At 41.3% G+C, this 24,734-nt stretch overlaps 1 protein-coding gene across 6 annotated transcripts in view; it reads right to left on the bottom strand.

The window, feature by feature from the left end:
- Positions 1 to 24,734, bottom strand: part of ATP8A2 (ATPase phospholipid transporting 8A2) — a 631,188-nt gene that overhangs the window by 132,598 nt on the left and 473,856 nt on the right. For all 6 annotated transcript variants that reach the window (XM_005286691.4, XM_065581436.1, XM_005286690.4 and 3 more), the window contains 3 exons: positions 17,422 to 17,483; positions 17,015 to 17,071; positions 11,160 to 11,267 (listed from right to left, as the gene is read on the bottom strand). In XM_005286691.4, the coding sequence (XP_005286748.2) occupies positions 11,160 to 11,267; positions 17,015 to 17,071; positions 17,422 to 17,483 (227 nt within the window). The remainder of the gene's footprint in view (positions 1 to 11,159; positions 11,268 to 17,014; positions 17,072 to 17,421; positions 17,484 to 24,734) is intronic.

The following is a 24,734-nucleotide window of genomic DNA, read 5'->3' as shown; positions in this document are numbered from 1 at the left end:
AGCCAGGATGGGCAGGGATGGTGTCCCTAGCCTCTGTTTGCTAGAAGCTGAGAATGGGCGACATGGGGTAGATCACTTGATGATTACCTTTTCTGTTCATTCCACCTGGAGCACCTGGCATTGACCACTGTCAGAAGACAGGATACTGGGCTAGATAGACCTTTGGTCTGACCCAGTGTGGCCGCTCTTATGTTCTAACTACCCTCTCCTGTTCAGCCACAATGCTGCACAGCCACATTCATAGGAGGACCTGAGGAGGACTCAAGTGTGACCCGAAAGAACCATTTAAATGCTGATTGCAAAAGTCACAGCTGCCCTATTGTGTATTGCCCAGCCTCAGCTGTAAAAGTGTTTCCAGTTTCCAGAATGGCCACAACCTTCCTGCTCTGGACCCCAGATGCACCTTTGAAAGTCTCCCTACACAATGACTTGCCTAACAACACCACACCCTCAAAAATCATGGAACTATCATAATGTTTGCCCCCATCACACCGATCACTCTGTTATACCCCTTTTCCCTACCCTTTGTCTGGGTATGGATCATCTACTACTCTGTGTTTGTGCAGTGCCTGATGGGGCCCTGTTCTCAGATAATTCCCAAGCACTATCATAATAAACATAATATTGATAATGACACTCTTATGGCAAATCAGTGGCAGTGCCAGGAACAGAATCTAAACCCTTTCCGACTGTTGATCCTCTAATGGAATGGTTTTCAACTGTGGTCCATGGACCCCCGTGGGGTGTCCAGACTACGTCTAAGGGTTCAGCAAAAGGTTGTCATTACCATAGTGGTTTTCAACCTGTGGTCTGCGGATTTCGAAAGGGGTCTGCACCTCCATTCAAAATTTTTTAGGTGTCCACAAATGAAAAAAGGTTGAAAACCACTGCTCTAGTGCAGTCTTCTCATCACTAGCCAACAGCCAGCCATTTATTGTTTAGAATCCTCCTTACATGTAGACTGATGAAAATAGATCATAATGGCTCCTCAGGAAAAATTCTAAGAAACTGAAAAGTGGCAAATTCAACACTGATAAAAGAAAATACTTTTTTACACAATGCACAATTTTTCACAAACCACATATTAACCCATGGAATTTATTACCACAAGATGTCATTGAGCTTAGCAGTATTCATAAGAAAATGGACAGCTGATACCCAGCATTACACTATTAAATATTAAACAAACAAACAAACAGACAAGAGTTTTGGAAAGGCTGTTTAAATCCTCTTGCTTCCGGGCATAAACCACCCACTGATAATTGGAGGGTTAGGTGGAAATTTCCCTGAGGACAAGTTATTACTGAACTGCCTACTGCTGGGGTATTTGCATCTTCTTCTGAAGCACTTGGATCTGGTCACTCTCTGACACAGGATGCTAGACTAGATGGACCACTGCTGGGCAATTCTTGTGTTCCTAGGTTCCTTTCCTGTCACTATAGCTCAAAATGCGGGCAGTTTTTCATAGAATTGTAGAACTGGAAGGGACCTTGAGAGGTCATCTAGTCCAGTCCCCTGTGGCAGGACTAAGTATTATCTAGACCGTCCCTGACAGGTGTTTTTGTCTACCCTGCTCTTAAAAATCTCCAGTGACGGATATCCCACAACCTCTCTGGCAATTCATTCCAGTGCTTAACCACCCTGACAGTTAGGAAGTTTTTCCTAATGTCCAACCTAAACCACCCTTGCTGCAATTTAAGTCGATTGCTTCTTGTTCTATCCTTAGAAGTTAAGGAGAACAATTTTTCTCCCCCCCTCCTTGTAACAACCTTTTATGTACTTGAAAACTGGAATCATGTCCCCCCCCTCAGTCTTCTCTTCTACAGACTAAACAAACCCAATTTTTTTTCAGTCTTCCCTCATAGGTCATGTTTTCTAGGCCTTTAATCATTTTTGTTGCTCTTCTCCAATTTGTCCATATCTTTCTGAAATGTTGCACGCAGAACTGGGCACAATACTCAGCTGAAGCCTAATCAGCATGGAGTAGAGTGGAAGAATTACTTCTCATGTCTTGCTTACAACACTCCTGCTAATACATCCCAGAATTATGTTTGCTTTTTTTGCAATAGGGTTACACTGTTCACTCATATTTAGCTTGTGATCCACTATGACCCCAGATCTCTTTCCATAGTACTCCCTCCTAGGCAGCCATTTCCCATTTTGTATGTGTGCAACTGATTGTTCCTTCCTAAGTGGAGTACTTTGCATTTGTTCTTATTGAATTTCATCCTATTTACTTCAGATCATTTCTCCAGTCCAGTTTGTCCAGATCATTTCGAATTTTAATCTTATCCTCCAAAGCACTCGCAACCCCTCCTAGCTTAGTATCATCCACAAACTTTGTAAGTGTACTTTCTATGTCATTATCTAAATCATTGATGAAGATATTGAACAGAACTGGACTCAGAACCAATCCCTGCAGGACCCCACTCGATATGCCCTTCCAGCTTGACTGTGAACCACTAATAACTACTCTCTGAGAACTATTTTCCAACCAGTTATGCACCCACCTTATAGTAGCTCTATCTAGGTTGTATTTCCCTAATTTGCTTATGAGGAGGTCATGCGAGACAGTATCAAAAGCCTTACTAAAGTCAAGGTATACCACATCTATCGTTTCCCCCCATTCACAAGGCTTGTTACCCTGTCAAAGAAAGCTATTAGGTTGGTTTGACTCGATTTGTTCTTGACAAATCCATGCTGACTGTTACTTATCACCTTATTATCTTCTAGGTGTTTGCAAATTGATTACTTAATTATTTGCTTCATTATCTTTCTGGGTACTGGAGTTAAACTGACTGGCCTGTAATTCCCCGGGTTGTCCTTATTTCCCTTTTTTACAGATTGGCACTATATTTGCCCTCTTCCAGTCCTCTGAAATCTCTCCCATCTTCAATGCCTTTTTGAAGATAATCGCTAATGGCTCAGATATCTCCTCAGTCAGCTCCTTGAGTATTCTAGGATGTATTTCTAATGTCAATGTATGTTGCCTTCAGTACAGTACAATACAGCGGCTACATCTCTAAGTTTAAAAACTCAGTTGGTATGAATTAAGAAAACACTTAATAGGACACCTTCAAACCAACTCCGCAAGAACATGCAAAAAGCTTTGCTGCCCACAAAGAGAAACTTCTAAATACAAGAACAAATGATTTGGAGAAATCTATAAAGAACCTTAAGCAACCTCATATTCCAAACTGTGAATAATGATATGATTTTTGAGTATAACCCATTACCACAGGACTATAGTTTATTTCTGAGGGAAAGGGCTGGTTTCTGTTTTCATGAACATAGCTATATACTATTTCCAAGGCAACAAATCTGGATATTTTGCCAATTATCTATAGGTGTAAAGGACCATTACATATGCTGCTTTTCAAATTAAGCTACAGGTATCTGGTTTCTAACCATAGTTTGACGAAACAGTGTGGACAAGGACCAGTCCATATTGGAACAATCTTACAAACCATGGTTAAAGCCCCATGCACACGACCTGCCAGACTCTGTTAGAAATTGATTTACCTGCAATCAAGTTACATTTTGTTAACTGACTGTATGTTTAATATGTTAATCCCGTAGCTAGAGTTCTTGCAAATAAGATACGAAGTCCCAAAGTAAGGATATTCAATCAAGGAAGCTCCTTTTCTTCCATATAATTTTTCATAGCTCCAATTAGCCATTTCCATAAAATATTCTAATGAGCTTAAACACATCAAAATAGGAGAAAGACTCTCTATATTCCTTGTATACTAGCAACTTATTGATTTACATAATTGGTCTGAAATCTTCCCTTCATGATCGTTTTCTAAGGTCCCTCTTTGTCATGATACCAACATTTGCAACCTTACATTTATAAAAAAAAAATAAATAAATAAAATAAAACACCCAAATACCCCCAAACCATCTAACTTGCTGAACCTTTTCAAATTTTATTTTTAAGAAAAGTTTCTCCTAGTTGATCAAGTGAACCACATTTTCAGAAAGTAGCCTTTGATTTTGCATTTGAAAAACCAAGCAAGGAAAATTTGCAGAAGCAAAATTCAAAGTTAGGTTAAGGCTGGCTTAATATTTGGCTGTATATTGCCAATTCTGAGTCCAAGGTGATTTTTCATAGGCAAGGTTTAAACCTGTGAAAACGAGTTCATATGGGAAAAGCTGACACAACCTTAGGTACAGCTGCATGAATGTAACAGTTTTAAGATCTCCACAAGGATTAAGGTCATATGAGCAACAAATTTATTATACAACTTTAAGACATACCCAGGAGAGATTTGCTGATAAGTTGCCTGTAGGCAGAGAGGTGTTCTTGTTTATAGGAAGCCTCTTCATGGCGTACATGTTTATTTAGATAATTTTACATTCACAATATGCCCTTTAAAAAAGATATTCTGTTTCATTTTATTCATTTCTATTTTTTTGTTTTTGGCGCATCCTAAAGCATAAACATCAGAGACCTACAATGGCAGATTCGCTTATGAAAGTCATTCATGGATCACAAAAATAACTAAACCATTTCCTAAACAGATGTGTATAAGAGGTATGCATACTTCATTACCCAACTTTAATTTATCTGTACAAAGCACAGGCCAAAGCTCCAGAAAAAGAATAAGTTCCAAAACCACATCAAGTGCAATGGAGACCCTTTCACATAATTATAAAAATAAACAAGATCAGAAGGCATGAGGACTTCAATCTGCAGGCAGAAGTCTGATTTCTGACTAACATTTGAATGAAGGGTTTCCACAGATTGAAACACTGACATCACAATGTAATGCGCGAGTGAGCGTAGACAAACAAACCACAGTCAGAACAGCCAATTTTCTAACCAGCACCAAACTCTGTGGAAATGAGATGCCAAAAGAACACCGAAACCTCTGGAAAAAAATTTAAAACTGAGGAGAGGAAAGCAAAAAGACCCACGAAAATAGGAAAATATACACTGAGTTGTAGACGTTGTCAACAGTTGTGTGAAAAATGAAAAGAGTAGTAATGTGAAGCATATTTAACACGACCATGGAAATATTGCAGATTATGCTGCACTGAAAACAGGGCTGCTCTTTTGTGTGGGCTCCTCTTTTCACAATCCGTAACATGAATACAGACTCCCTCAAGTAGCCATGAGGTATACTCGGACTAGATTTTAGCCAAAGGACTGGTCACATGACCAGTGGGTTCTTCTAAAACTTTACAGTCCTGGCCAGCCAAACCATTTTTTTGAGGGGGACAAAAATTAAGAGGACTAACGGAAGAGCTGGGGGTAGGTACATCATGCTCAGAGAACATGAACAAGAAAGGAAAAGAAGCTGCCTAGGGCCCTGGGCCAGAATAAGTAGGGGGCCCCTCCCCACTCCTTCTGCCTGTGGCCCCGCCCCGTTCCACACCTTTTGCCTGCGGCTCTGCCCACAGACCCACCCCTTTCTGCCCCTTCCCCAGGGCCCACCCCTGTTCCACCCAGGGTCTGCCCCTATTTTTCCTCACCCTACAATCCCTTTTGCTCCTTTCTGCCCCCACCCCACACTGTGGCCCCAAGACCAGAGAAGCTCTGTCCCCTCGCCATGGCCCTGGGGCGCAAGAGCTCCTCCAGTTCCAGGGCCGCAGCGGGAGTCTGGGTGCTGGGGCTTCCCCTGACCCACCCGCCCAGCACTTCTGTTGGAGAATGGGGTCGGGGGCTTCCCCTGCCGCCCTGCAGCTTCTCCTGGGGACAGACTCAGGCGGCACTGGGGAGGAGCTTCTCCCACCCCTTGGCTTCTGCCAGAGTCAGGGGCCGCTGGGGGGGTTTCCCCCATGCCACAGATTCTGCTGGGGATGGGGTTTGGGACTGCTGGGGCTTTCCCCGCCTTGCCCACCTGGTGCTGCTGCCGGAGAGTGGGGTCGGGGTGTGGGGGCTTCCCCCGCCCTGCCTGCCCAGTGGCTGGAGCTCAGGGCTTCCACTGCCCAACGGCAGATTTTTTCCGTTGGCTGGAATCACTGGGCGTGGGCCCCATTGGTCCAGTGGCTAATCCGCCACTGCCTAGAAAGCCAGGAAGCTGGTAACAGACAGGGACTGCTGCTGGAAAAGGGTAGTCACTCCCTGGGAAGAGGGAGGAGGGTTTGGAGCTGGTACCCCCTCCTCTAGGAAGGTACTAGAAGAGTAGGAAGCAGTCCAGGGAAGGAGCAGTGAGGCTGGAAGAGTCCAGAACTGCTGGGTTGAGGTTCTATGGACTGGAACGCAGAGAAGAAGGTGGGCGCGGGTTCTCCTACCAGCCACTGAGGGAGTGGCACCTGAGGCAGTGAATAGGAAGACTGTCTGGAAGGGGGAAATGCTAAGTGACCTGGCCAGAGGACTGAGTCATGAAGAGGAGGCTGCGGTTCCTGGACTGAGGAGGGGCTACAGACCAGAGAGATAGACCGAGTGATGACATGCAACTGGGGGACGGGGTGTTGACCTGATGAGCTAATCCCCGGAATGGCCAGGGGGAGGCTCCAGACCAGCAGTGAATGGAGCACCCAGTATCAGACACTATCCTTAAACTCTTTCTGAAAGCACTACGTATGAACCAAGAAGCTATCTGATAGACATTTTTGACCTAGGACCGTACTCAACTCAGCCCAAGAAGTGTCCCACTGAAAGCAAAGTAGACAGCGTCAGGAAAGAAAATAAAGCTTGCCATTGGCTGTAAGAGCTAGAAATCATCTCTCAAAATTCACGCAGAAAGTTCACTGGAGTGGCCCAGATCTTTTGCTGTTTCCATTAACCAAATGTAGGGCTGATGGTTTAAAAAAAAAACATTTTGGTTAAGATATCAGTGATTCTCATCTTGACAAAAGAAAAGATAAGAAGAAACTAAGGAGAGGCAAGAGAAGTACTAGAAGCTAGAAGCAGATTTACACAAAAAAACCTTGAAGGTACAGTGCCAACTCTGGCTCTTCCAACCAAAAAGCCTCAAATGTGGAAGACATTAGTAATGCTGATCTATAATCAAAATATTGTGACCAAAACAATACTTAAATCATAAGTCTGGAACATGACTGCATACAACATGTCACCCAGCAAAAAACCCAAAACAAAACCTCACCACCACTAAATGCCTAACACGTCAGACTAACCACAGCACAGGAATTTTTTATTTTATTTTATTTTATTTTTTAAAGAAAAAACAAGACTCAAAATGGACAATGAAGTTTATGTATGATACAAATCACCTTTGAGCCTTCGGAACAAAATTAATGAGGCAAAGACCAACATAAGATGCTTATATAGAGAGGGGGGAAAACAGGAACTGTCAAATTGGAAGAGATCAGTGGTATCCTGTCTCTACCAATGGCTAATTCCAGATGCTCCAGAGAAAAGCATAAACCTTCCATAAAGCATTTAACAATACAATATAACAACATGGGAAGAGAGGGTAGGGGGAATCTTCTTGAGCCCAGCTGGTATTCAGATTAAGACCTGAGGCTCAATATATTTTTATTCTAGTGAGTGCAACCACATATGTTATTGTAATTTAGATAGGGCTAAAGCCTGCCTTGACTTTGTGTCTGGCACTCAATGAGGAGAGGAGGACAAAAACAGTCCCCCAACCCCAGAAACCCCATTTATGTGGCCCAGGTAAGGGACAGGCAGAATTGTAGCCCATCCCTATTCCTTTTACAGTACCATGCACCCCAAAAGGGGTAGGAAATAGGCAAAACTATGGCCCTGCACCCTGATGCTCTGACCAACAGAGCTGGTGGGCCACACAGAGGGTAATTAGCTGCAGCTCAAAAAGGAGTTCATTAGAAAACAAGCAGCCTCTTACTGGGGTAGCAGTAACAGACATTTCCTAATTGCACCATCTCGTCCATATTAGGTACCTTATAATATACATAGTTATATATTGATGTACAAAGCTACTGGGTTCAATAATATCTTGAGGCAATGAGTTCCACATACTAACATGGAGAAGGGATCAGACTGGTGCCCAGTGTGTGCAGTATGCTCTGTTTGCAGAAATTTTTATTCAAAAAAGAGCTAGTCCAAACTGGCACATGTGAACAACTCAGACTATGCAGAGGCAAGGATAGTAGATTCCTTTCTTTCCTCAATACTACCTCCTATGTGAAAAACAACCAAACAAAACACCCAAAGAGGCTCAAGAAACCAAGGGGACCAGGCTGAGGACACCCCTGTCATAGATAATTGTAAAGCCTTCTGGAGGTGTAGACTTCAACTTCTACTTCTAGTACTGTTAGGGAACGAATGCATGGGTTTAAAAAAAGACCACCAAAAAGCTACCGAAGATTTTCTACTTAATTTCCAGTGTGTCAAATCTCTTTTATTATTGTAAAATTTCCATTAGGTTACACTGGGATTTTATCACTGCTTTGTCTTATTAGCAATATGTTTCATTTATTGTATTATGAAATGCATTAAGTGAAACAAAAGAAATATGTTGTCTCTGACAGTAGAGAATAACTCTTTAATTCAGTAGTTACTTCCCTTTTGCCCTGAAGGAAAAACCTGCATTTTTTCCCCATGTAAGAATGCTCCAAACGTAATGTACAAGAGAAAGAAATACTCACTCAATAGTTTAATAAACCCCAGCAGAAACAATACATCTTTTCAGACACTTAAATATCTGAGACTCTCCATGCAGACATTTGGTGAATAGATGGAATAAAATGCTTTACACGTCATATTTTTGACTCATGATGGGATGTGCTGGTTGTTATAGACACTAACTAAGCATTATAGTCATAAGGAACTAGGTTGCTTTTAAGTGCTATAGTATTTTGTGTTTTAGTAGTGTTTAATACATTTTGAAAATTAATTTATTTAAACAACTAGAAACACTCTAATGAAAGAGAGATTTAAAAACAAACTATAAACTCTTCACTGTCCCCACTTCGCTTTTAACAAATCTTGATTACTTACAATTGCAAAAAGGAAAAGAGATGGAATAAAGGAATATTTTAAATACCCTGGAAGAAGAGAGGCAATTCATTTTACAGACTGTAGCCTAGTATGGTCCCTGCTCATTTGACCATGGTTTGGTATTGTGCAGCAAATTATTTCTCGAGAGCCTCTGTGCAAGTTAATGGAAGTTCTACAGAAGTTTCCTCCATCTTAGGGATCTTCCATCATTTTCAAGAGGTAAAAAACTTCTCTTTTTCCCCCTCTCCTCCCCTCAAAGCATACAAACTAAGGAGCAAAAATATAACACTACAACACAGTGGTACTGTTTAAACTAATGTTTATGCTGAAACCATATATTATATTACATAAGACTCCCTTTCCCCCGAAGGCTCTTGTACTTTTGCTAAGATGATGAACAACTCCATAATGTCTTCAATAGTGATTACTGATCCAGGAACAGCTATGCAAGTATTGGACTACATAAATGATCTCACTCAATCACTCAGAATGTAAATGTTGTGCTCTCCACAAGAATAAGTATTGTTTTACCCTCAGCAAGATATTAATGTCATATCTCAAGGCATCGTTTGTTCTGGAAAACCAAAGAGTATAAAATAACATGGCTTAAGGAGAAAAACATTTTCTAGAAAGTATTTAAGCAAAAATAAAATGCTATTTAACATCAGTTACTTTGCTCTGGGACTTGTGGGTTACATTGTGGTTAACATCCACTCCAGTCATGGTGCTTTGGGGGGGGGGGGGGGGTTATTGCAATAAAAAAAGTTCTAAAAAACACTACATTCTGGAACTGAACTTTATAGTCTGAGCCTTCTAATATGTGGAACTAGTTTACCTTGACACTTGTGCATTAAACATGCTGATACATTAATAGCAACATTAAGAGTCTGCTGTTATAGATTGCAAAACCGATTCATGGCTGGGTATGAGACTTAATCAAATTTCAGCCTAATTTATGGAAATGTGAATTAGAGTTGCTGATGCAAATGTGCACTGTGAAACACACTGAGGACATTATGAAATACTATCAAAGGAATTTGGTGTTTGTCTCTGCCAGTCATATGATGGCTGATCCCATCCTGTCAGTTGTCATTCTCTCTCCTTCCTTTAGAAAGCTGTCCATGATAATCTACTAAAATCTCCATTATCCTCTGCATTGTACTACAATCTAATGAAATATTTATTAGACCAGAACCATGCTGAAGCAGAATGATGCCAGAATTACTACATCATAGGTTGCAATTCCCACCGTCTCTCACAGACGAAAGGATGCCAACAACTATATGAAATTATGTGAAAAGTAACCTTATAAATAATTAATTAAGTTCATGGATGCTTTGTGTTTCTAATGTGCAAAGATGACAATGTATAAAAATTAATTTGCTTAGGTCCACTATTATAACCATTCTCATTTTGCCTTTTCCTCTTCTCTATAAACAAAAGCATCTTTAAAGGTAACTCCAAACTTGCTGTAAGAGTATCTTTTCCAGTAACTTACTGCAACAACATTGGAGTTTGCTTGGAGTAGTATTTTATGGTATATTTGCTAGTCCCTCATTTCCGAGGACTCTCATTCAAAATACTCTCATTGAAGGAGTTTTGACAGGCTCATTATTCTCTCTGTGCACCACTGGTTGAAATAATGACAGGGTGAATTTCACCACCTGCAACAACTGACAATGAAGGAACAAATCCAGAACTCCACTAACATTGTCAGGGGACCTATAACGTATAAGCTTCCCTTCTATTTCTGACCATCCCATAAGTTGTTTTCAGGTACATTCTCTGTTTTCTTTTAACAAGTTAGGAGAAAGGAGTAGTAGAAAACTGAGTATACGAACAGAGGAAATACACAACCCAAAGTTTTAAAATATCAAATTTTTGTCTGGCATTTTGTCAAACCTTTGTTACCAAGAAAATCTCCCAAAGCCATTATTAATGAAGAGCCTAGGCCCATTCCCACCCAAATCAATGGGAAAACTCCATAGACTATCTACAGCACATACAGTGACTTACACTGTGAATAACTTTGAGAACCAAGCTAATTGGTTTTAATTACTATTGTAAAACTTTAACATTTGCAGGGTGCAGGAAGGTTTTAACTAAAGCGTAGGTGCACTCACTGAAGGCATTTCCTTTATAGGCACCATCCTGTTGCTGTATGAGCAATGCAGGTAGTATTACTTTCCCAAGGCACTGAAGACAAAGGGCTGCAGTCAGAAAGCACACTCACCAATCTTTCCCATATCCAAGCATGAAAACTAACCTGTCCAAGCATGTCTGGTGCAATGGGAATGGTGGGCCAGATGGCCGAGTAGACTCCGAAGAACACCAACCAGAGCAGCATGCTTCCCCAAACGGCCAGGTGGCTAAACTGTAGAGGTGACAAAAGAGAACACAGTACAGCTCTCTTTCCACTTAATAATGCCCACATTATTATTTTTCTCCTAGGAATCTTCTTCTGTCCAGATCTCTGTCAGTCTCAACTCACAGCTGTCTACTGCAGTTGGTTTTAGGCCAGTGGCACAGACTGGTTTAAACAGCACAGACAGCTCCCCTCTTTAATCTTTTCTCCATGACACAGACAGCCTTTTCAGCTAGTCTATCTTACTTGTAGCCTCAGAAACTCATCAGATTTTCCTTAGAACTCTGAGGTGCCCTCTGACTCCTGGCTCCCATTTTACTCATACTGGGTTAAGTGATGCACCAACGTGGACGTTTTCAAAGGTATGAGTTAGAGATCACACCCACAAAAAGTCCTATTATGCCATTGCATGTATGCATATACGCCACGTGCAACACTAACATAGCCATTACTGGAAGAAGCTAATAGTGTGTTATACACAACGACTACAAGAATAATCACTATTATGTACTGATTATTTTTTAAATATGTGCTAGGTAATTTATGGATATGGAAGACAATCCATGCCCCGAAGAGTCTACAGTCTAAACAACTAAAAGAAATGGATGAGGGAAAAGGAAGAAACATAATACCAAAGTGATCAAGGAGAGGTACTGCAGAAGTTGAATACAAACAGTGTAATGTCATAAATGACTGTACATATACACTATTGCCAAAGGTGGGTTTTAGAGACTTAAGATGGAAAGCGGAGTTTATCTTTAATACTGAAGAAGTGAATGCCATTTTATTTGGGCTCACACACACTGTCATGTGTTATTGCATTTCAAAAAAAGGAGAGAGTGTTATCTAGCAGATAGAGCAGGGGAACTATAAGGCAGGACCCCAAGATTCTGCGCCTGAAACTGTCACTGATTTTTCTAGGTGGCAAATCACTTCAACGTCCAGAGCTGCAATTTACTCATCTGTCAAACAAGTAAAATAATACCTGCTTTGCATGGGTACTGTAAGGCTTAATTAATGCTAGTAAAGTGCTTTGAGATCCTGGATGAAAAGCACGACAGATGCAGGGTATAGTTCTTAATAATAAATACATATTTTAAATGCTGATCACAGACATATATTGAACTTCCTGATTATGTGTTGAGAGAATCTTACTAATCCACATTCTGAAAGGTGAATGCTGATGACCTTTCTGGAGAAAAATATGATGGACCATCAGGTCATTTAACAAGGTCCTATTGTACCAGTTTGCATTCTCATGCATATGTATTTTGACAGCTTGTAGGTGGTTAAAAAAATAAGTAAAAAATATTTAGAATACATACCAGACCAGAATTTTTAAAGAAATAATTTTAATAGTAATAATCTTACTACTAACAACACTTAGCATTTACATAGTTAAGTGTGTTAAAGTTGCTTTATAAAATGAACTTATTAATCCTCAAAACAGCCTGATGGGGTGATCTGGAAATATTAGTGCCTTAATTTTATAGATGGCAAAATATGAGGCAGAAAGTTGGAATGATTTATTTGCTTAGACATACTGCCTCCTGAACAGGCTGCTTGTAAAAAACAACTCATTTTAGTTACTATTTTAAAAGTTTTTCTTACTGTTTTTAATGTTTATTTTATTTTAAATGAATGTAAATAATACAGGGGCAGCTTGTTTCTGTGCTCATTATGGGCTCAATCTCACAAGGTGTTAGTGTCATCATCTCTCACTGACTTTAGTTCTGATTGAGAAAAGCACTTAAAACACGTGCTTAGGTCCTTTCCTAAATAGGGATGGACTTAAGCACATACTTAAGTGCTCTCCTGAATCAGAGACTTCTGTGGTAGCTGAGGGCGCTGAACACCTCCCAGCATTCAGCTCTTGTGGAGCTGCGGCAGTAATTTATATTTAAAGAAAAAATAGAATTACATGAGGAAAAACCCTGCAAAAAGTCTTTCAGAGCAGATTATTGCTCCCTCTGAGCTGCCGCAATTTCAAGCAATAAGCCAGCAGACTCAGCACTGTTCAGGTTGAAGCTTTTGCTACAAGTTGTTAGAGTCACTAAGATTAAAAGTGACAAAAATAAGCGGAGGAAGATCTATAAGGGCTTTTTTTGCTTTTTAACGGGTGTATTTATGGAGAATGAGGGTGAAAGCACATCTTCCTCTCCCCTTGCTCCAACCACATTGCCCCTCTCTGCAAACCCTTCACTAAATGCTTCTCTAATTCTACAACAGCTTTAAGCTCTTCAGCCTCACTTTCATCATGCTCTGATGCTTCCCCTACTTACATCTCTTCTCTCGTGTCCTCCCCATCTTTCTTCTTATGGTTACGTTAATGGCTTCTCCCAACACCTCATACGTGTCCTTTTCCAGCTTTCAGTCATGTGACTTCTTTCATGATCCCTAGGCTTGGAACAGCCTCCTACTTCCTGTATGCCATGTGCCCTCTCTCTCCTGCTTGAAATTCCTCCTTAAACACTTAATTTGGGTTGTCTCACATTGTGGATTTCACACTAAAATGAACTGGCTGATTATTCTGATGCAATAGGTGTAAACCAGAAGTAACCGTTGAAGGTATAAAATCAATGCAAGTCAAAGGAAGATCAGGCCCATAGCGTCTCCAGTTTTCTCTTGCTGGTCTGTGTACCCTAGTAATCTTAATTAATTTGTAAGCTCTTCTGAGGCAGGAAGCTGAGCTACTGTCAGTGTTAGTTGTGAAGAGCATGTTGCCGTGCTACATATAAACTATGTACAGCAGTAAGTCATTCTGAACTGTGCCACTCTAAAGTTTTAGCTGTACATCATGGAACAACCATTGGTCAGACCACTCCCTCCACCCTGCTTACTGGATAAGTCAGGATAGGATCTGCTGTGCATCTGTGTCAGATCTATATTTAGAGCTTTCAGTTATACCTATCACATTCTCTCATGTGGCCAAGTGTATCTCTCACTCTTGAGAATAAACCTGCATGTAACCAATCCATTCGATGATGGAGAAGAGGCTCTCAGTCATACATTTAATACTCTTCAAGTAATACGAATGTTCTCCATGCATTGATTCACTCACAGCTGAAACAATAAGTGTTACCAACACAAGGCCCCCAAGGAGAAGCAAATCACCACAGGGCCCAAGTCAGTGAGTGAGGAATTAGGAGGAACTTTTTTTTACATTATTTTTATATCAGAAAAACTCATGCGACTAATATATAAAAGAAAGGAGGGGAAAAAAAACATGTCCTGCTGACAGGGAAGATTTTTTGCACATGCTGACATTTTATTAATAAAATTCTTGTATCAAAAAACATAGGGATTTATTGACCAGTGTAAGTGCCTTTTTGGCTAAATTCAGAAAGCAGCAGGGTCAGTAATTGGTGTCTTTTCAGTCACATGGGGATAATTATTCAGGGAAGAGGGATAAGAAACATCAAATTATTCTGAATGTTACAGGATTTGAAGAGGCCCCATATGTCTAGGAAGCAGATTTGGATGCATCCACTTAGAGTGTGTGTGGTGTTCATTTGTTTTTAATAAATGTTTTACATTTTAAAATGGCACTGAACTACACATTAAAAAAAATCTATGAACAAACAGCAACAAAAATAGCACTTATGTTCTTTTATATTTTTTAGATGAGGGAATGAGGCACCACATTCAAAATAATAAAGTCAAATAAAATGATCCACTTTTTCATCTTCAAAATGTTGTACAAACATTAACTAACTAATCCTCACGACTCCTCTGTGAGGTATCTAAGTAATTATTGTTACATTTTAAAGCTGGAGGAGCAGAGGCAGTGAGATTAAAGGACTTGGCCAAGTCCATTAAGGGAAGTTAGTGGGGTCCGATGGGATATGAACGCAAGAGCCCCTGGATCACATGCTTGTGCTCAGAACACCTCATTCCATTTATACTAGTAATACCACCGGGTTAAACCTTTATTGTTACTACACAAATAAGAATAAATGATTTGTGAGGAACTTTACCGACACAATAGTCTCTGTTCCAAAGAGTTTGGTATAGTTAACAGTTACAAAAAGAAAGTTATTTGCAGCTGAATCATATATAGCCTGCAGAGTACTCCGTGGCCTACATTTTTAAGTGATTAGTGATTTTGGATGCCTTGATTCTTATATGCCCCACTTAAGACACCTCAAACTCCTATAAGATGTCTCAAATTGGGTGCCTAAAAACTGAAGCACCCAAAAACCACTGGTCATTTTGGAAAATTTAGATGTTAATATTTCTGAAAAAATTCTGTTAAGGAGGCATCAAGAGAGAAAATCATTGGATTTCTTGGATGCTATTACCCTAGATTCTGCCATCAATGGTATGCCTACCTATTGAACAGCAAGTAATAGCCAATCATTGCTGTGAATGACTCATGAATCCGAGGGTCAGAGAATATGTACGGTTTTCAATTATCCCCACATCTAATCAATTCTGTGGTTCACAAAATGCAACAATATTTGAAAACACAAAGAGAGCACTAGTATATAAAAAACTCAGTGTACTTGAAAAATAAAGAATTGCCCAAAAAAAGGGTCTGGCACAAAGCCAACTGAAGTCAGTGGAGGTCAAGCCCTAATTACCTATTGGTTGCTGGACACCTTTTGTTTGGTACTGCATGTATTACTTCCAAAGTGGCTATGTAGTGAATCAGATAATGGAAAAGATGTAGATTACAGCCCAAATTCACTGACTTTAATGGAGTTACTCCAATGATGGCCATACCCAATACATTAATTTAGACTGTTTACAGGAGCCAGGCTAATAAAAATGTTTCTCTTTTCCCACTTCAAAGTTTTGATGCCACGTTCTTGTCATTATATTATGCTTAGGGCCCTACCAAATTCATGCTCCATTTTGCTCAATTTCACGGCTATAGGATTTTTGAAATAAAGCAGACCCTCACTAGAACGCGTGTCTTTATAGCGCGAATTTGGTTATAGCATGGGACCGCGCATGGATCCCAAATTTAATTACCTTCATTGGAATCCATGGTAACGCGGTCCCCACTATAACGAGGTCCCCGCATTAACGCGGGACCGCACATGGATCCAAAACCCCACATTCTAGCGGGGGTCTGGTATAGTAAATTTCATGATTTCAGCTATTTAAATCTGAAATTTCATGGTGCTGTAACTGTAGGGGTCCTGGCGCAAAACAGAGTTATGGAGGGGTCACAAGGTTATGGTGGGGGGTTGGGGGGTTGTGGTATTGCTACCTTTACTTCTGCGCTGCTGCTGGCGGGGTGCTGCCTTCAGAGCTGGATGCCCGGCCAACAGTCACCGCTCTCCGGCTGCCAAGCTCTGAAGGCAGTGCAGACGTAAAGGTGGCAATATCGCGACCCACCCCTAAAATAACCTTGTGACCCCCCTGCAACTCCCTTTTGGGTGGACCCCTAATTTGAGAAACGCTGGTCTCCCCCATGAAATCTACTATACAGATTTCATGGGGGGAGACCAGATTTCACGGTCTGTGACACGTTTTTCACAGCCACGAATTTGGTAGGGCCCTAATTATGCTCTGTCATCTGCAGTTATCCCCTAATACAAACATACTCTACGAAGTGAAAAGCAAGGAAAACAGTGATGTAACTCCAGATGAGAGATAATTGTAACCCAGATGAAAATACAACTACACTACCTCCACTTCAAATCTAAATACAAAAAATTGTAAATTTCTATATTAAAATATAAAACATAAAATATGAAGAGAGATGTGGGCAAGAAAGATACCAAAAAAGATTGAGGACCACTTACTTTAGTCCATGCTGTGGTTTCTAAACCAGCTTTCAAACAAACAGTAACCACAACATACTGTGGAAAGAAAGAAACGGAGGAAATGTATTATATTCAGCATGTATATCCCACACCTAGCTGTTTAATTTTCCCCCTTCTAAAAATAACAATACTTTTATTTATATGCTGTCCATCTCCAAAGGCCTCTGGGCACCTAACAGAACTAAAAGCATAATTTTTACACAATATTGTTCAGTAAATTTCTGAAAGAGGGAATGAAAAAGAAAAGACAAAACATTTATACACACACACACACACACACTGTAATTCTAATCTCACTCATACACCTACTGATGTATACCAGTGTCTGATTGGAAGCAACTCTACTATTCAGCAAAATTGCTAAGATATAAATGCTAAGAACTTACGGTATAAACGATGTTTCCAACAAATAAATAGTCTGGTCCTTGGCCATTTGTGAACACTGCATCTGAAAGAGAGATAACAAAGCTTATCATCATATTTGATAATCAGTGTATCAATAGAATGGAATAAAAGGAGAGAATTTCAAAGACAAAGATTTTCAATAACGTGCTTGAAAAAATCTCTCCTGAATTTGTCTTTGTAGAGTGCCTTTCATACTCTATGCTTCTCAAAGCACTTTAAAAAAGCAATATGTTAGAAATTGGTAATGCAGTGTTGTGTTTATATGCTCAGAAATAGCACTTTATAGGCTCAGAAATAGCACAGTAACAACCTTAGTTGTTAAAAACTATTTTAGTGAGAGAATGAATGTTTGCCAGGCACTAACAAACAAATTGTCTAGAAGAGCTAAGGAATTTTCTGTGTCACTCTGTGCTGCATATTGACACCTCTAATATTTTTTTAAATTTGATATTCCTTCAAAGTCAATAGTTTTTAAACATAAAATGATTTGTAGCCAAATGAGGTTGGTAGTGGATACATGTAACACCTAAAACATCTTAATGGGTGTTAATGTATCAACTGACCGGCATTCAGTCTTAGACACCCTTTCTCCTGGCAGAAAGCGTGCAGAAGGGAGTGAGTACAGGTTGATCTATCATCTGAAAGTGCCAAGCTTAGCAATACTTCAAGTGTCCATTTAGTCATTCTTAGCACTTGCCAACTTAAAATAGAGGTCTATGAAAGAACACATGACAGCCACATGAATGCCAAATGGACTCATAATTATTGGAACCTTCAAGCATTACCCAAGCATGAGCACCATTTATGTTTTCATAGGTTTCAAGATGTCTGCTAGAGAAGTATACAAGACTGGAGTTGGAACAGACCTATGATAAAACCTTGGGCCTGAGCCTATAAACGCTTATAATCTTGGCATAGTGCTTATGACCTTGAGTGGTTTCACTTTTTGAATTTATGTGCAGGACTGGACTTCATATTAGCAAACTGGGATCATTTACTGATATAGCTTGTAGTCTTACATTGAACATGGATCTTCATTCAAGCAGAAGCAGCAGCTTTTTTCAGCTTCCCGACAGAGTTCTGCTGATACAGCTCTGTCCTGCTCGTCAATACCCTCAATTTTCAAACCTTAACCCTCTCCTGAGTAGGAGCTGCCAATCATGCCTACTTTAATTATTCCAAATTGTAGTTAGGCGGAGAAATGTTCATTAAAGGTGAAGGCCTGCTTTCACCTGTGAACTAAACAGCATTTGAACTTAGATTTTTGTAGGTAAAAGTACATTTGCAATCACCTACTGTCCAACCAGTGTAGTTACACTGACCATCCAGTTTGGATTTGCTGCTCAATAATTATATTGAAGTGGTACTGGACATGGCTGCAAAATCCTACCTTAATGCCTCAAAGTGGCGCAGCAGTGACCCTGGCTTGTCTGACAGCGAGGACAGCGGAGTGTATTCTTCAGTAGGTTCAACCATGCTATTAAGGTGTCAGACTACCAACCCAGGGAGAGGACATCTGTCCTCCTTCTTGAGGTTGGGTGCTAGCTAAGTTGAGGAGGTAAACTCGCCACTGACAGCATAGCCAGTGGGTGGATGAAGAAATGGCTAAAACAACATGAATAAATGGGTCCCAGCTCCCCATGCGCGCCTTGATCCGTTCTATGACAGTAGTCAGGAGTTCAGTTGATGAGAGGCTATTAAGAATCTTAGGAGCCAGAAAAAGGACTGCCCTTTCAGTGTGCACCTATTACTGCAGGACACTGATGAGAGGCAATTCGATCAACCATCTAATGGAGGAGAAGGCAAGGACAGCCTGAGGAAACCTTGGTCTCTGCGAAACACAATGAAGAAAGGAGATGGAAGTGAAGTGGAGAGAAAAAAGTACCATCAAGTTGGGAAAAGGAAAAGGCGCAAGAACTGTTGGAGGAATCGGCTTCATCACCAACAAGGAATGGTCTTCAAAAATCATCTCCAGCAAGTTCAAGTCATCACGCATTGGAGTGCCACACCTCCAACAGAACAAGAACAGCACCCTCAAGATTACTCAGAATTATGCTCCCACAAGCACAAGCGAAGATGCCGATGTGGAAGAATTCTACTAGGAGCTCGAGGAAACCCTCGCTCAAAAATCCACATATACTATTGCGAAGGGAGATTTCAGTGCCAAAGTTGGAAGAGGGAAAGAAGGTGAAAAATTAATTGGAAGGTATGGCACTGATGAACAGAATCCACGAGGAGCGTGACTGGCAACTCTGGCGGAGACTAAAGAAATGTTCATTGATAACACCTAGAAGAAGGCCAAGAAGGTGGACATGAATCGTGCCCAATGCGAAGAACAAGAACAAGATTGATTATATTCTGATCAATAAGCGATGCATTATACAAGACATCTCAGTAGTGCCATCATTTAACACCGGTAGTGACCATCACTTGCTCAGAGCACGGCTCAACTTCAACGAAAAGGTGGAGAAGAAAACACTACAGATGGCAAATCAGAGACAGCGACCAAAAATATTTGACAAGGCAATCTTGAAAGTGAACATTTCTAAAGAAGACTGGAGTCTTATAGATAATGGTGATGAGGATTATAAAAACTTCACTGATAAGTTGAGGCAATGCATGAAATTAGTCAAGAAAGAAAGACTGAAAAGAGCGAAAGGAAGAATCTCAGAGGAAACACGGAACTTGCTAGAGAAGCAGAGGAATATGAAGCAAAATGATGTTGACAAACTTGATTACTCCCTCCTCTGCAAGTTGATAATAAGAAGACTAAAGGAGGACTTTGAGAACTACCAAAATGAAAGGCTCTTAAAGATGGCTGAAGATCACAGAAGCCTCAAAAAATGCAAAAGGGAACTGACACTGTACAGGTCAACAATAATGGCGTTGAAGAACAGGGACAGAAAACCAGTAATTGACAGAACAGGGATGGAAGTGGTCTGCAAAGATTTCTACACCGAACTGTTCACGTCTCAGATAAATGTCCCAGTAACCAACACTTCAACAGACCAATGAGCATGTACTCCCAGTTCTTGTCAGAGAAGTTCAACATGCAGTTCACAAAATGAAGGAAGGAAAAGCCCCAGGTAAAGATGGACTGACAATCGAAATAAGAGCTGGGGGCCAAGACCTCTGGGAAACCCTTGCTCAGAGGTTTAGCTGTTACTTGGAAATGCAGAAGATACCATCTAGCTGGAAGGAGGCCAACACCATTCTGCTGTACAAGAAGGGCGACCACGAAGATCTACACAACTATTGTTCAATATGCCTGCTCTCACATGTCTACAAGCTGTTCACCAAAATAATAACAAACCGACTCTCACAAAGTCTGGCCAAGCAGCAGCCAAGAGAGCAGGCAGGCTTTAGAAGGAATTTCAGCCCAATGGATCATATCTTCACTATAAACCAGCTATTGGAACTCTCACGGGAATACAAATCCCCTTTATGCATTGCCTTCATCGACTATGAAAAAGCGCTCGACAGTATAGAGATCAATGCAATGTTGAAAGCACATTGACACAAACGATATCAAACTATTAAAGGAAGCAAATTCTGACTGCACAACAGATATAACCTTGTTTGATACTCCCCTTCGCATCCCAGTTAAGAAAGGTGTGAAACAAGGAGACAGTTTCACCGAAACTCTTCACAGCCTGCCTCAAAATGGTAATGAGGCAGATAAGGTGGAAGGGTGGAATCAACATCAACGGAGAGCAGTTAAACCATCTCAGATTCACAGATGATATTGTGTTGATCGCCGAAAATGCTATCAAACTACAGAAAATGCCGCGAGAACTCAACCCAAAAAGCAGCCAAGTCGGACTGAAAATTAACTGCTCCAAAACGAAATTTATGTGGTCTGACACCTTACCAAAAGCCCAAATAACAAGCAAGGGAGAACAAATAGAAGAAGTTGAGCAATAAGTCTATTTAGGCCAAGAAATTAACAAGCAGCATGATCAGGAAGGTGAACTCTCGCAAAGAAAGAAAGCAGGTTGGTGCACATTCAATTCTATCAAGGATGTCCTCCAAGGAAAAATCAACAAGGCAACACGTGCCAACCTCTTCAACGCAACAGTACTGCCAGCAATGTTGTATGGCAGTGAAACATGGGTACTGACGAAGACAGAGGAGCAGCAACTGTCTGTCATGGAGAGGGTGATGGAAAGAAGAATTCTGGGAATTTCAATCTGTGACCGAGTTCCCAATGAAGTGATCAGACAGCAATGTGGAGTGTAGGACATTGTTGTTGAGAGCAGGCATCGTAAAATGCGATGGGCCGGGCATATAGCGAAGCTCACTGACAATCGATGGACTGCAGCTGTTCCCGTGGGTACCACTTGGCAACTAAAACGACCACTTGACCGACCTCCAAAGAGATAGGAAGATTTTATTGTGAAAAGACATGGCTACACATGGAAAAGGAAGGCCAGGATACGAGAAGAATGGAAGACGTTTTGTGATCAGCACAATCTATACGAGGGCTGAAGGACCAATTGATTAAGGTGATCAAGGTGAAGGTACTGGACAAATGATGGGGGTCAGAACTGTAACTTACTTTTCCCCCTCGGAATCCTTTAGCCTAGGCCTTGCTGTTTGGCATCCCTGGCTGCTGAGAGAGATAAAAGGTATTTACTGAAAGTGTGGTGTGATTTAAAACTGCTTCCTAGCCAGTATGGATGGGAGCTTGTTTGGTTTCTTGTCATAGAAATCTGTAATCACCTTATCTCTTCTATTATCTCCAGTGCAACTTAACAATGCCAATAGAGGCTTAATTTAGTGTCTGCTGCTTAGGTTTGTGGTGAAATTTGTCTATGTTTGGCCATATTGGTTGTCATGGATCTAATGTAATCTGGCCTAGTTACTCTGTACTTATAGTACAGTGTCATGGGAAACACTTAAGTTCAGATATCTAAGTACTTTCTAGATTTTTTTAAATATTCTAACATTATACTGCATTCCATGACCTCATTCTTTGGGAAGTCAGTGGCCCTGCAAAGAAAGTCCTTTCTGTTAATAAGAAAGAATCTGAAGATCTGCAGAAAACAACTATCTTTAGGGATATGCATTCACTGTCTATATGCAGCCTTTATCCTAAGGAACTCAAGTGGGTAAAGAACATCCCAATGTGAATGAAACATTTTTGTCTGAAGCCTTAAAAACACTTTTTACTCCAACATAAAGAAAGTTGAAAACTTTATATTCGCCCCTCTTTGCAGAATAAAAGGAACTGTCTATACTCACATTTAGCATAATTTTTCAGAAATTAAATTATTAATATTGGAGAAGAATGAGCATCATAATCTATTTAATTTGTTGACACCTAAAAGGGCACTTTAAGAGAATATATGTATTTAAGATAATAGTTAGGGACAGATCAAGAAGTTAAGGAAAAAAATATAAACAAACAAAAGTTTCTTAATTGTAATGTCTGGACAGATCAATCTAAAACAGAATTTAGAGAGGAGCTGTTTATTTTAACCCAATAATAGTACTGGTTGTTACGCATGATAAGATATGAGTAATTCTATTTCTTGAGTCAGGTAATAAGTAGACTGTAAGAGTTTGTCTTGTGCATGTATACTCCTGAAGGCATTCTGTGCCAAAAAATTAAAAATTCTGTGCACAATATTGCAAAATTCTGCAAAATGTACTTGTCAAATAAATGTGGAGGCTCCAGCATGGCATTGGGGAGCTTAGATCACTGGCTGCATAGAGGTGGGAGATCACTGTGCAGCTCCCCTCCCACCCCCCAGGACACGGACTCAGCGGTGAGGCTGCATCCAACCCTGACATAGCGCAAAGACTGGGCCTGCCCCAGAAACACCCCAGGGCCCTGCCCCTCTGTGCCTGGTGCACCAGGTGTGGGCAGGCAGGCTCAGCAATGCATGATCCAAGTGTGGAGGGGCTTAGTGTGGGGGGATCCAGGTGTGAGTTGAGAGGGCTCTGTGTGGGGCAATCTGGATGCAATCTCAGTAGGGGATCTGAGTGCAGGGGGGATTTGGATGCACCGGGGCTTGTTGTGGGGTTCTGGGTGCCATGGTAATGAGACTCTGCAGGAGGGTCCAGATGAAGATGGAGGCTCAGCGGGGAGGGGCAGTCTGGATGTGGGGAGGATAGAGCTCAGCAGGGGGATCTGGGGTGCTCAGTGGGGGGTTCCAGTTGCTGGTGAAGTGGAGCTCAGTGGAGTGGGGATCCATGTGAAGCTGGTTGGGGCTCGGTAGGGTGGCAATCTGGGTGCGGGTGGCTTGTCGGGGTGGTCCAGGTGCAGGGGGAGTGGGGCTCATCGGGGGGTTCTGGGTGGGGGGGAGGGGATGAGGCTCGGTGGGAGGGTCTGGGTATGAGGGGGTCTGGATGCATAGGGGTTGGGCGGATGGGGTATCAATTCACTGTACAGTGATCCCTCCCCCTGCAGCTGAGGAGCAATGGGTGCAGGAAGCGGGGGAGGAGTTTGCAGAGCTTCCTACAGCCGGGGGAGAAATCTGGGGGTGGGTCTGACATGGCCCCGGATGCTGTGCAGGGGGAGAGGAAGTCCTGTCCTCACCAGCCCAGCTGGGACTAGCTGCTGAACCCAGCACAGGGTAGGAGCCACCAGCCAGGTCTTCTCCAGTCCTGTCCCCTGCCCCACAGTGACCTACCTCTCTGCCGGCTGCCCTGGGCACCGGAAACATACTGCAGCGGAGGGTCATCTGACCACTCTTGTGGCTTCCTTTTGCTTCCCTGTCAGAAAGTCATTTTTCTGCGGGGAAGAAAAGAAATCTATGGGGGACATAAATTCTGTGCATGCGCAGTGGCACAGAATTCCCCCAGGAGTAATGTTATGTACATTCTGGCTGGGTACAGGGTGGGATTTCTTGTCTTTCTGTAAAGTACCAAGCAATTGCCATTGGCAGCTGCAGGATATCAGACTTGAGGATGTGTCTGTCTCATTTGATAAGGCAAATTCTGTTTTCCTAATTTTTCTAACTCTGAACCTGACCCAGCTTCCACTTAAGTGAACAGAAGCCCTTCCATTGACTTCAGTGGGAGTTGGTTGGGTCACTCTTGGAATTACTCTGCATTTTGTAGGCAATTTGGGAAGAGTCTATTGTAGAATTTAAAAGGCCCAACAAATATAAAGCAAAAGGTTTCCCTATTGTAAAGATATAAAACTCACTATATGAACACTGTACAAGTATGTGACATGAGGAATGAAAATATTTGAAAAGGAAAGAAAACTGAAGATTTTGTGTGTGTGCCTGAACCCATGTTTTATTTCAGAACCTTCAGAAGACATAAGTGTGTGACTGAAAGA

The sequence above is a fragment of the Chrysemys picta genome, chromosome 1 (genome assembly GCF_011386835.1).
Source record: "Chrysemys picta bellii isolate R12L10 chromosome 1, ASM1138683v2, whole genome shotgun sequence".
NCBI classification, from domain to species: Eukaryota; Metazoa; Chordata; order Testudines; family Emydidae; genus Chrysemys; species Chrysemys picta.
Note: the sequence above shows the minus strand (reverse complement) of the source record. Positions and strands in the feature narration are given on the sequence as shown.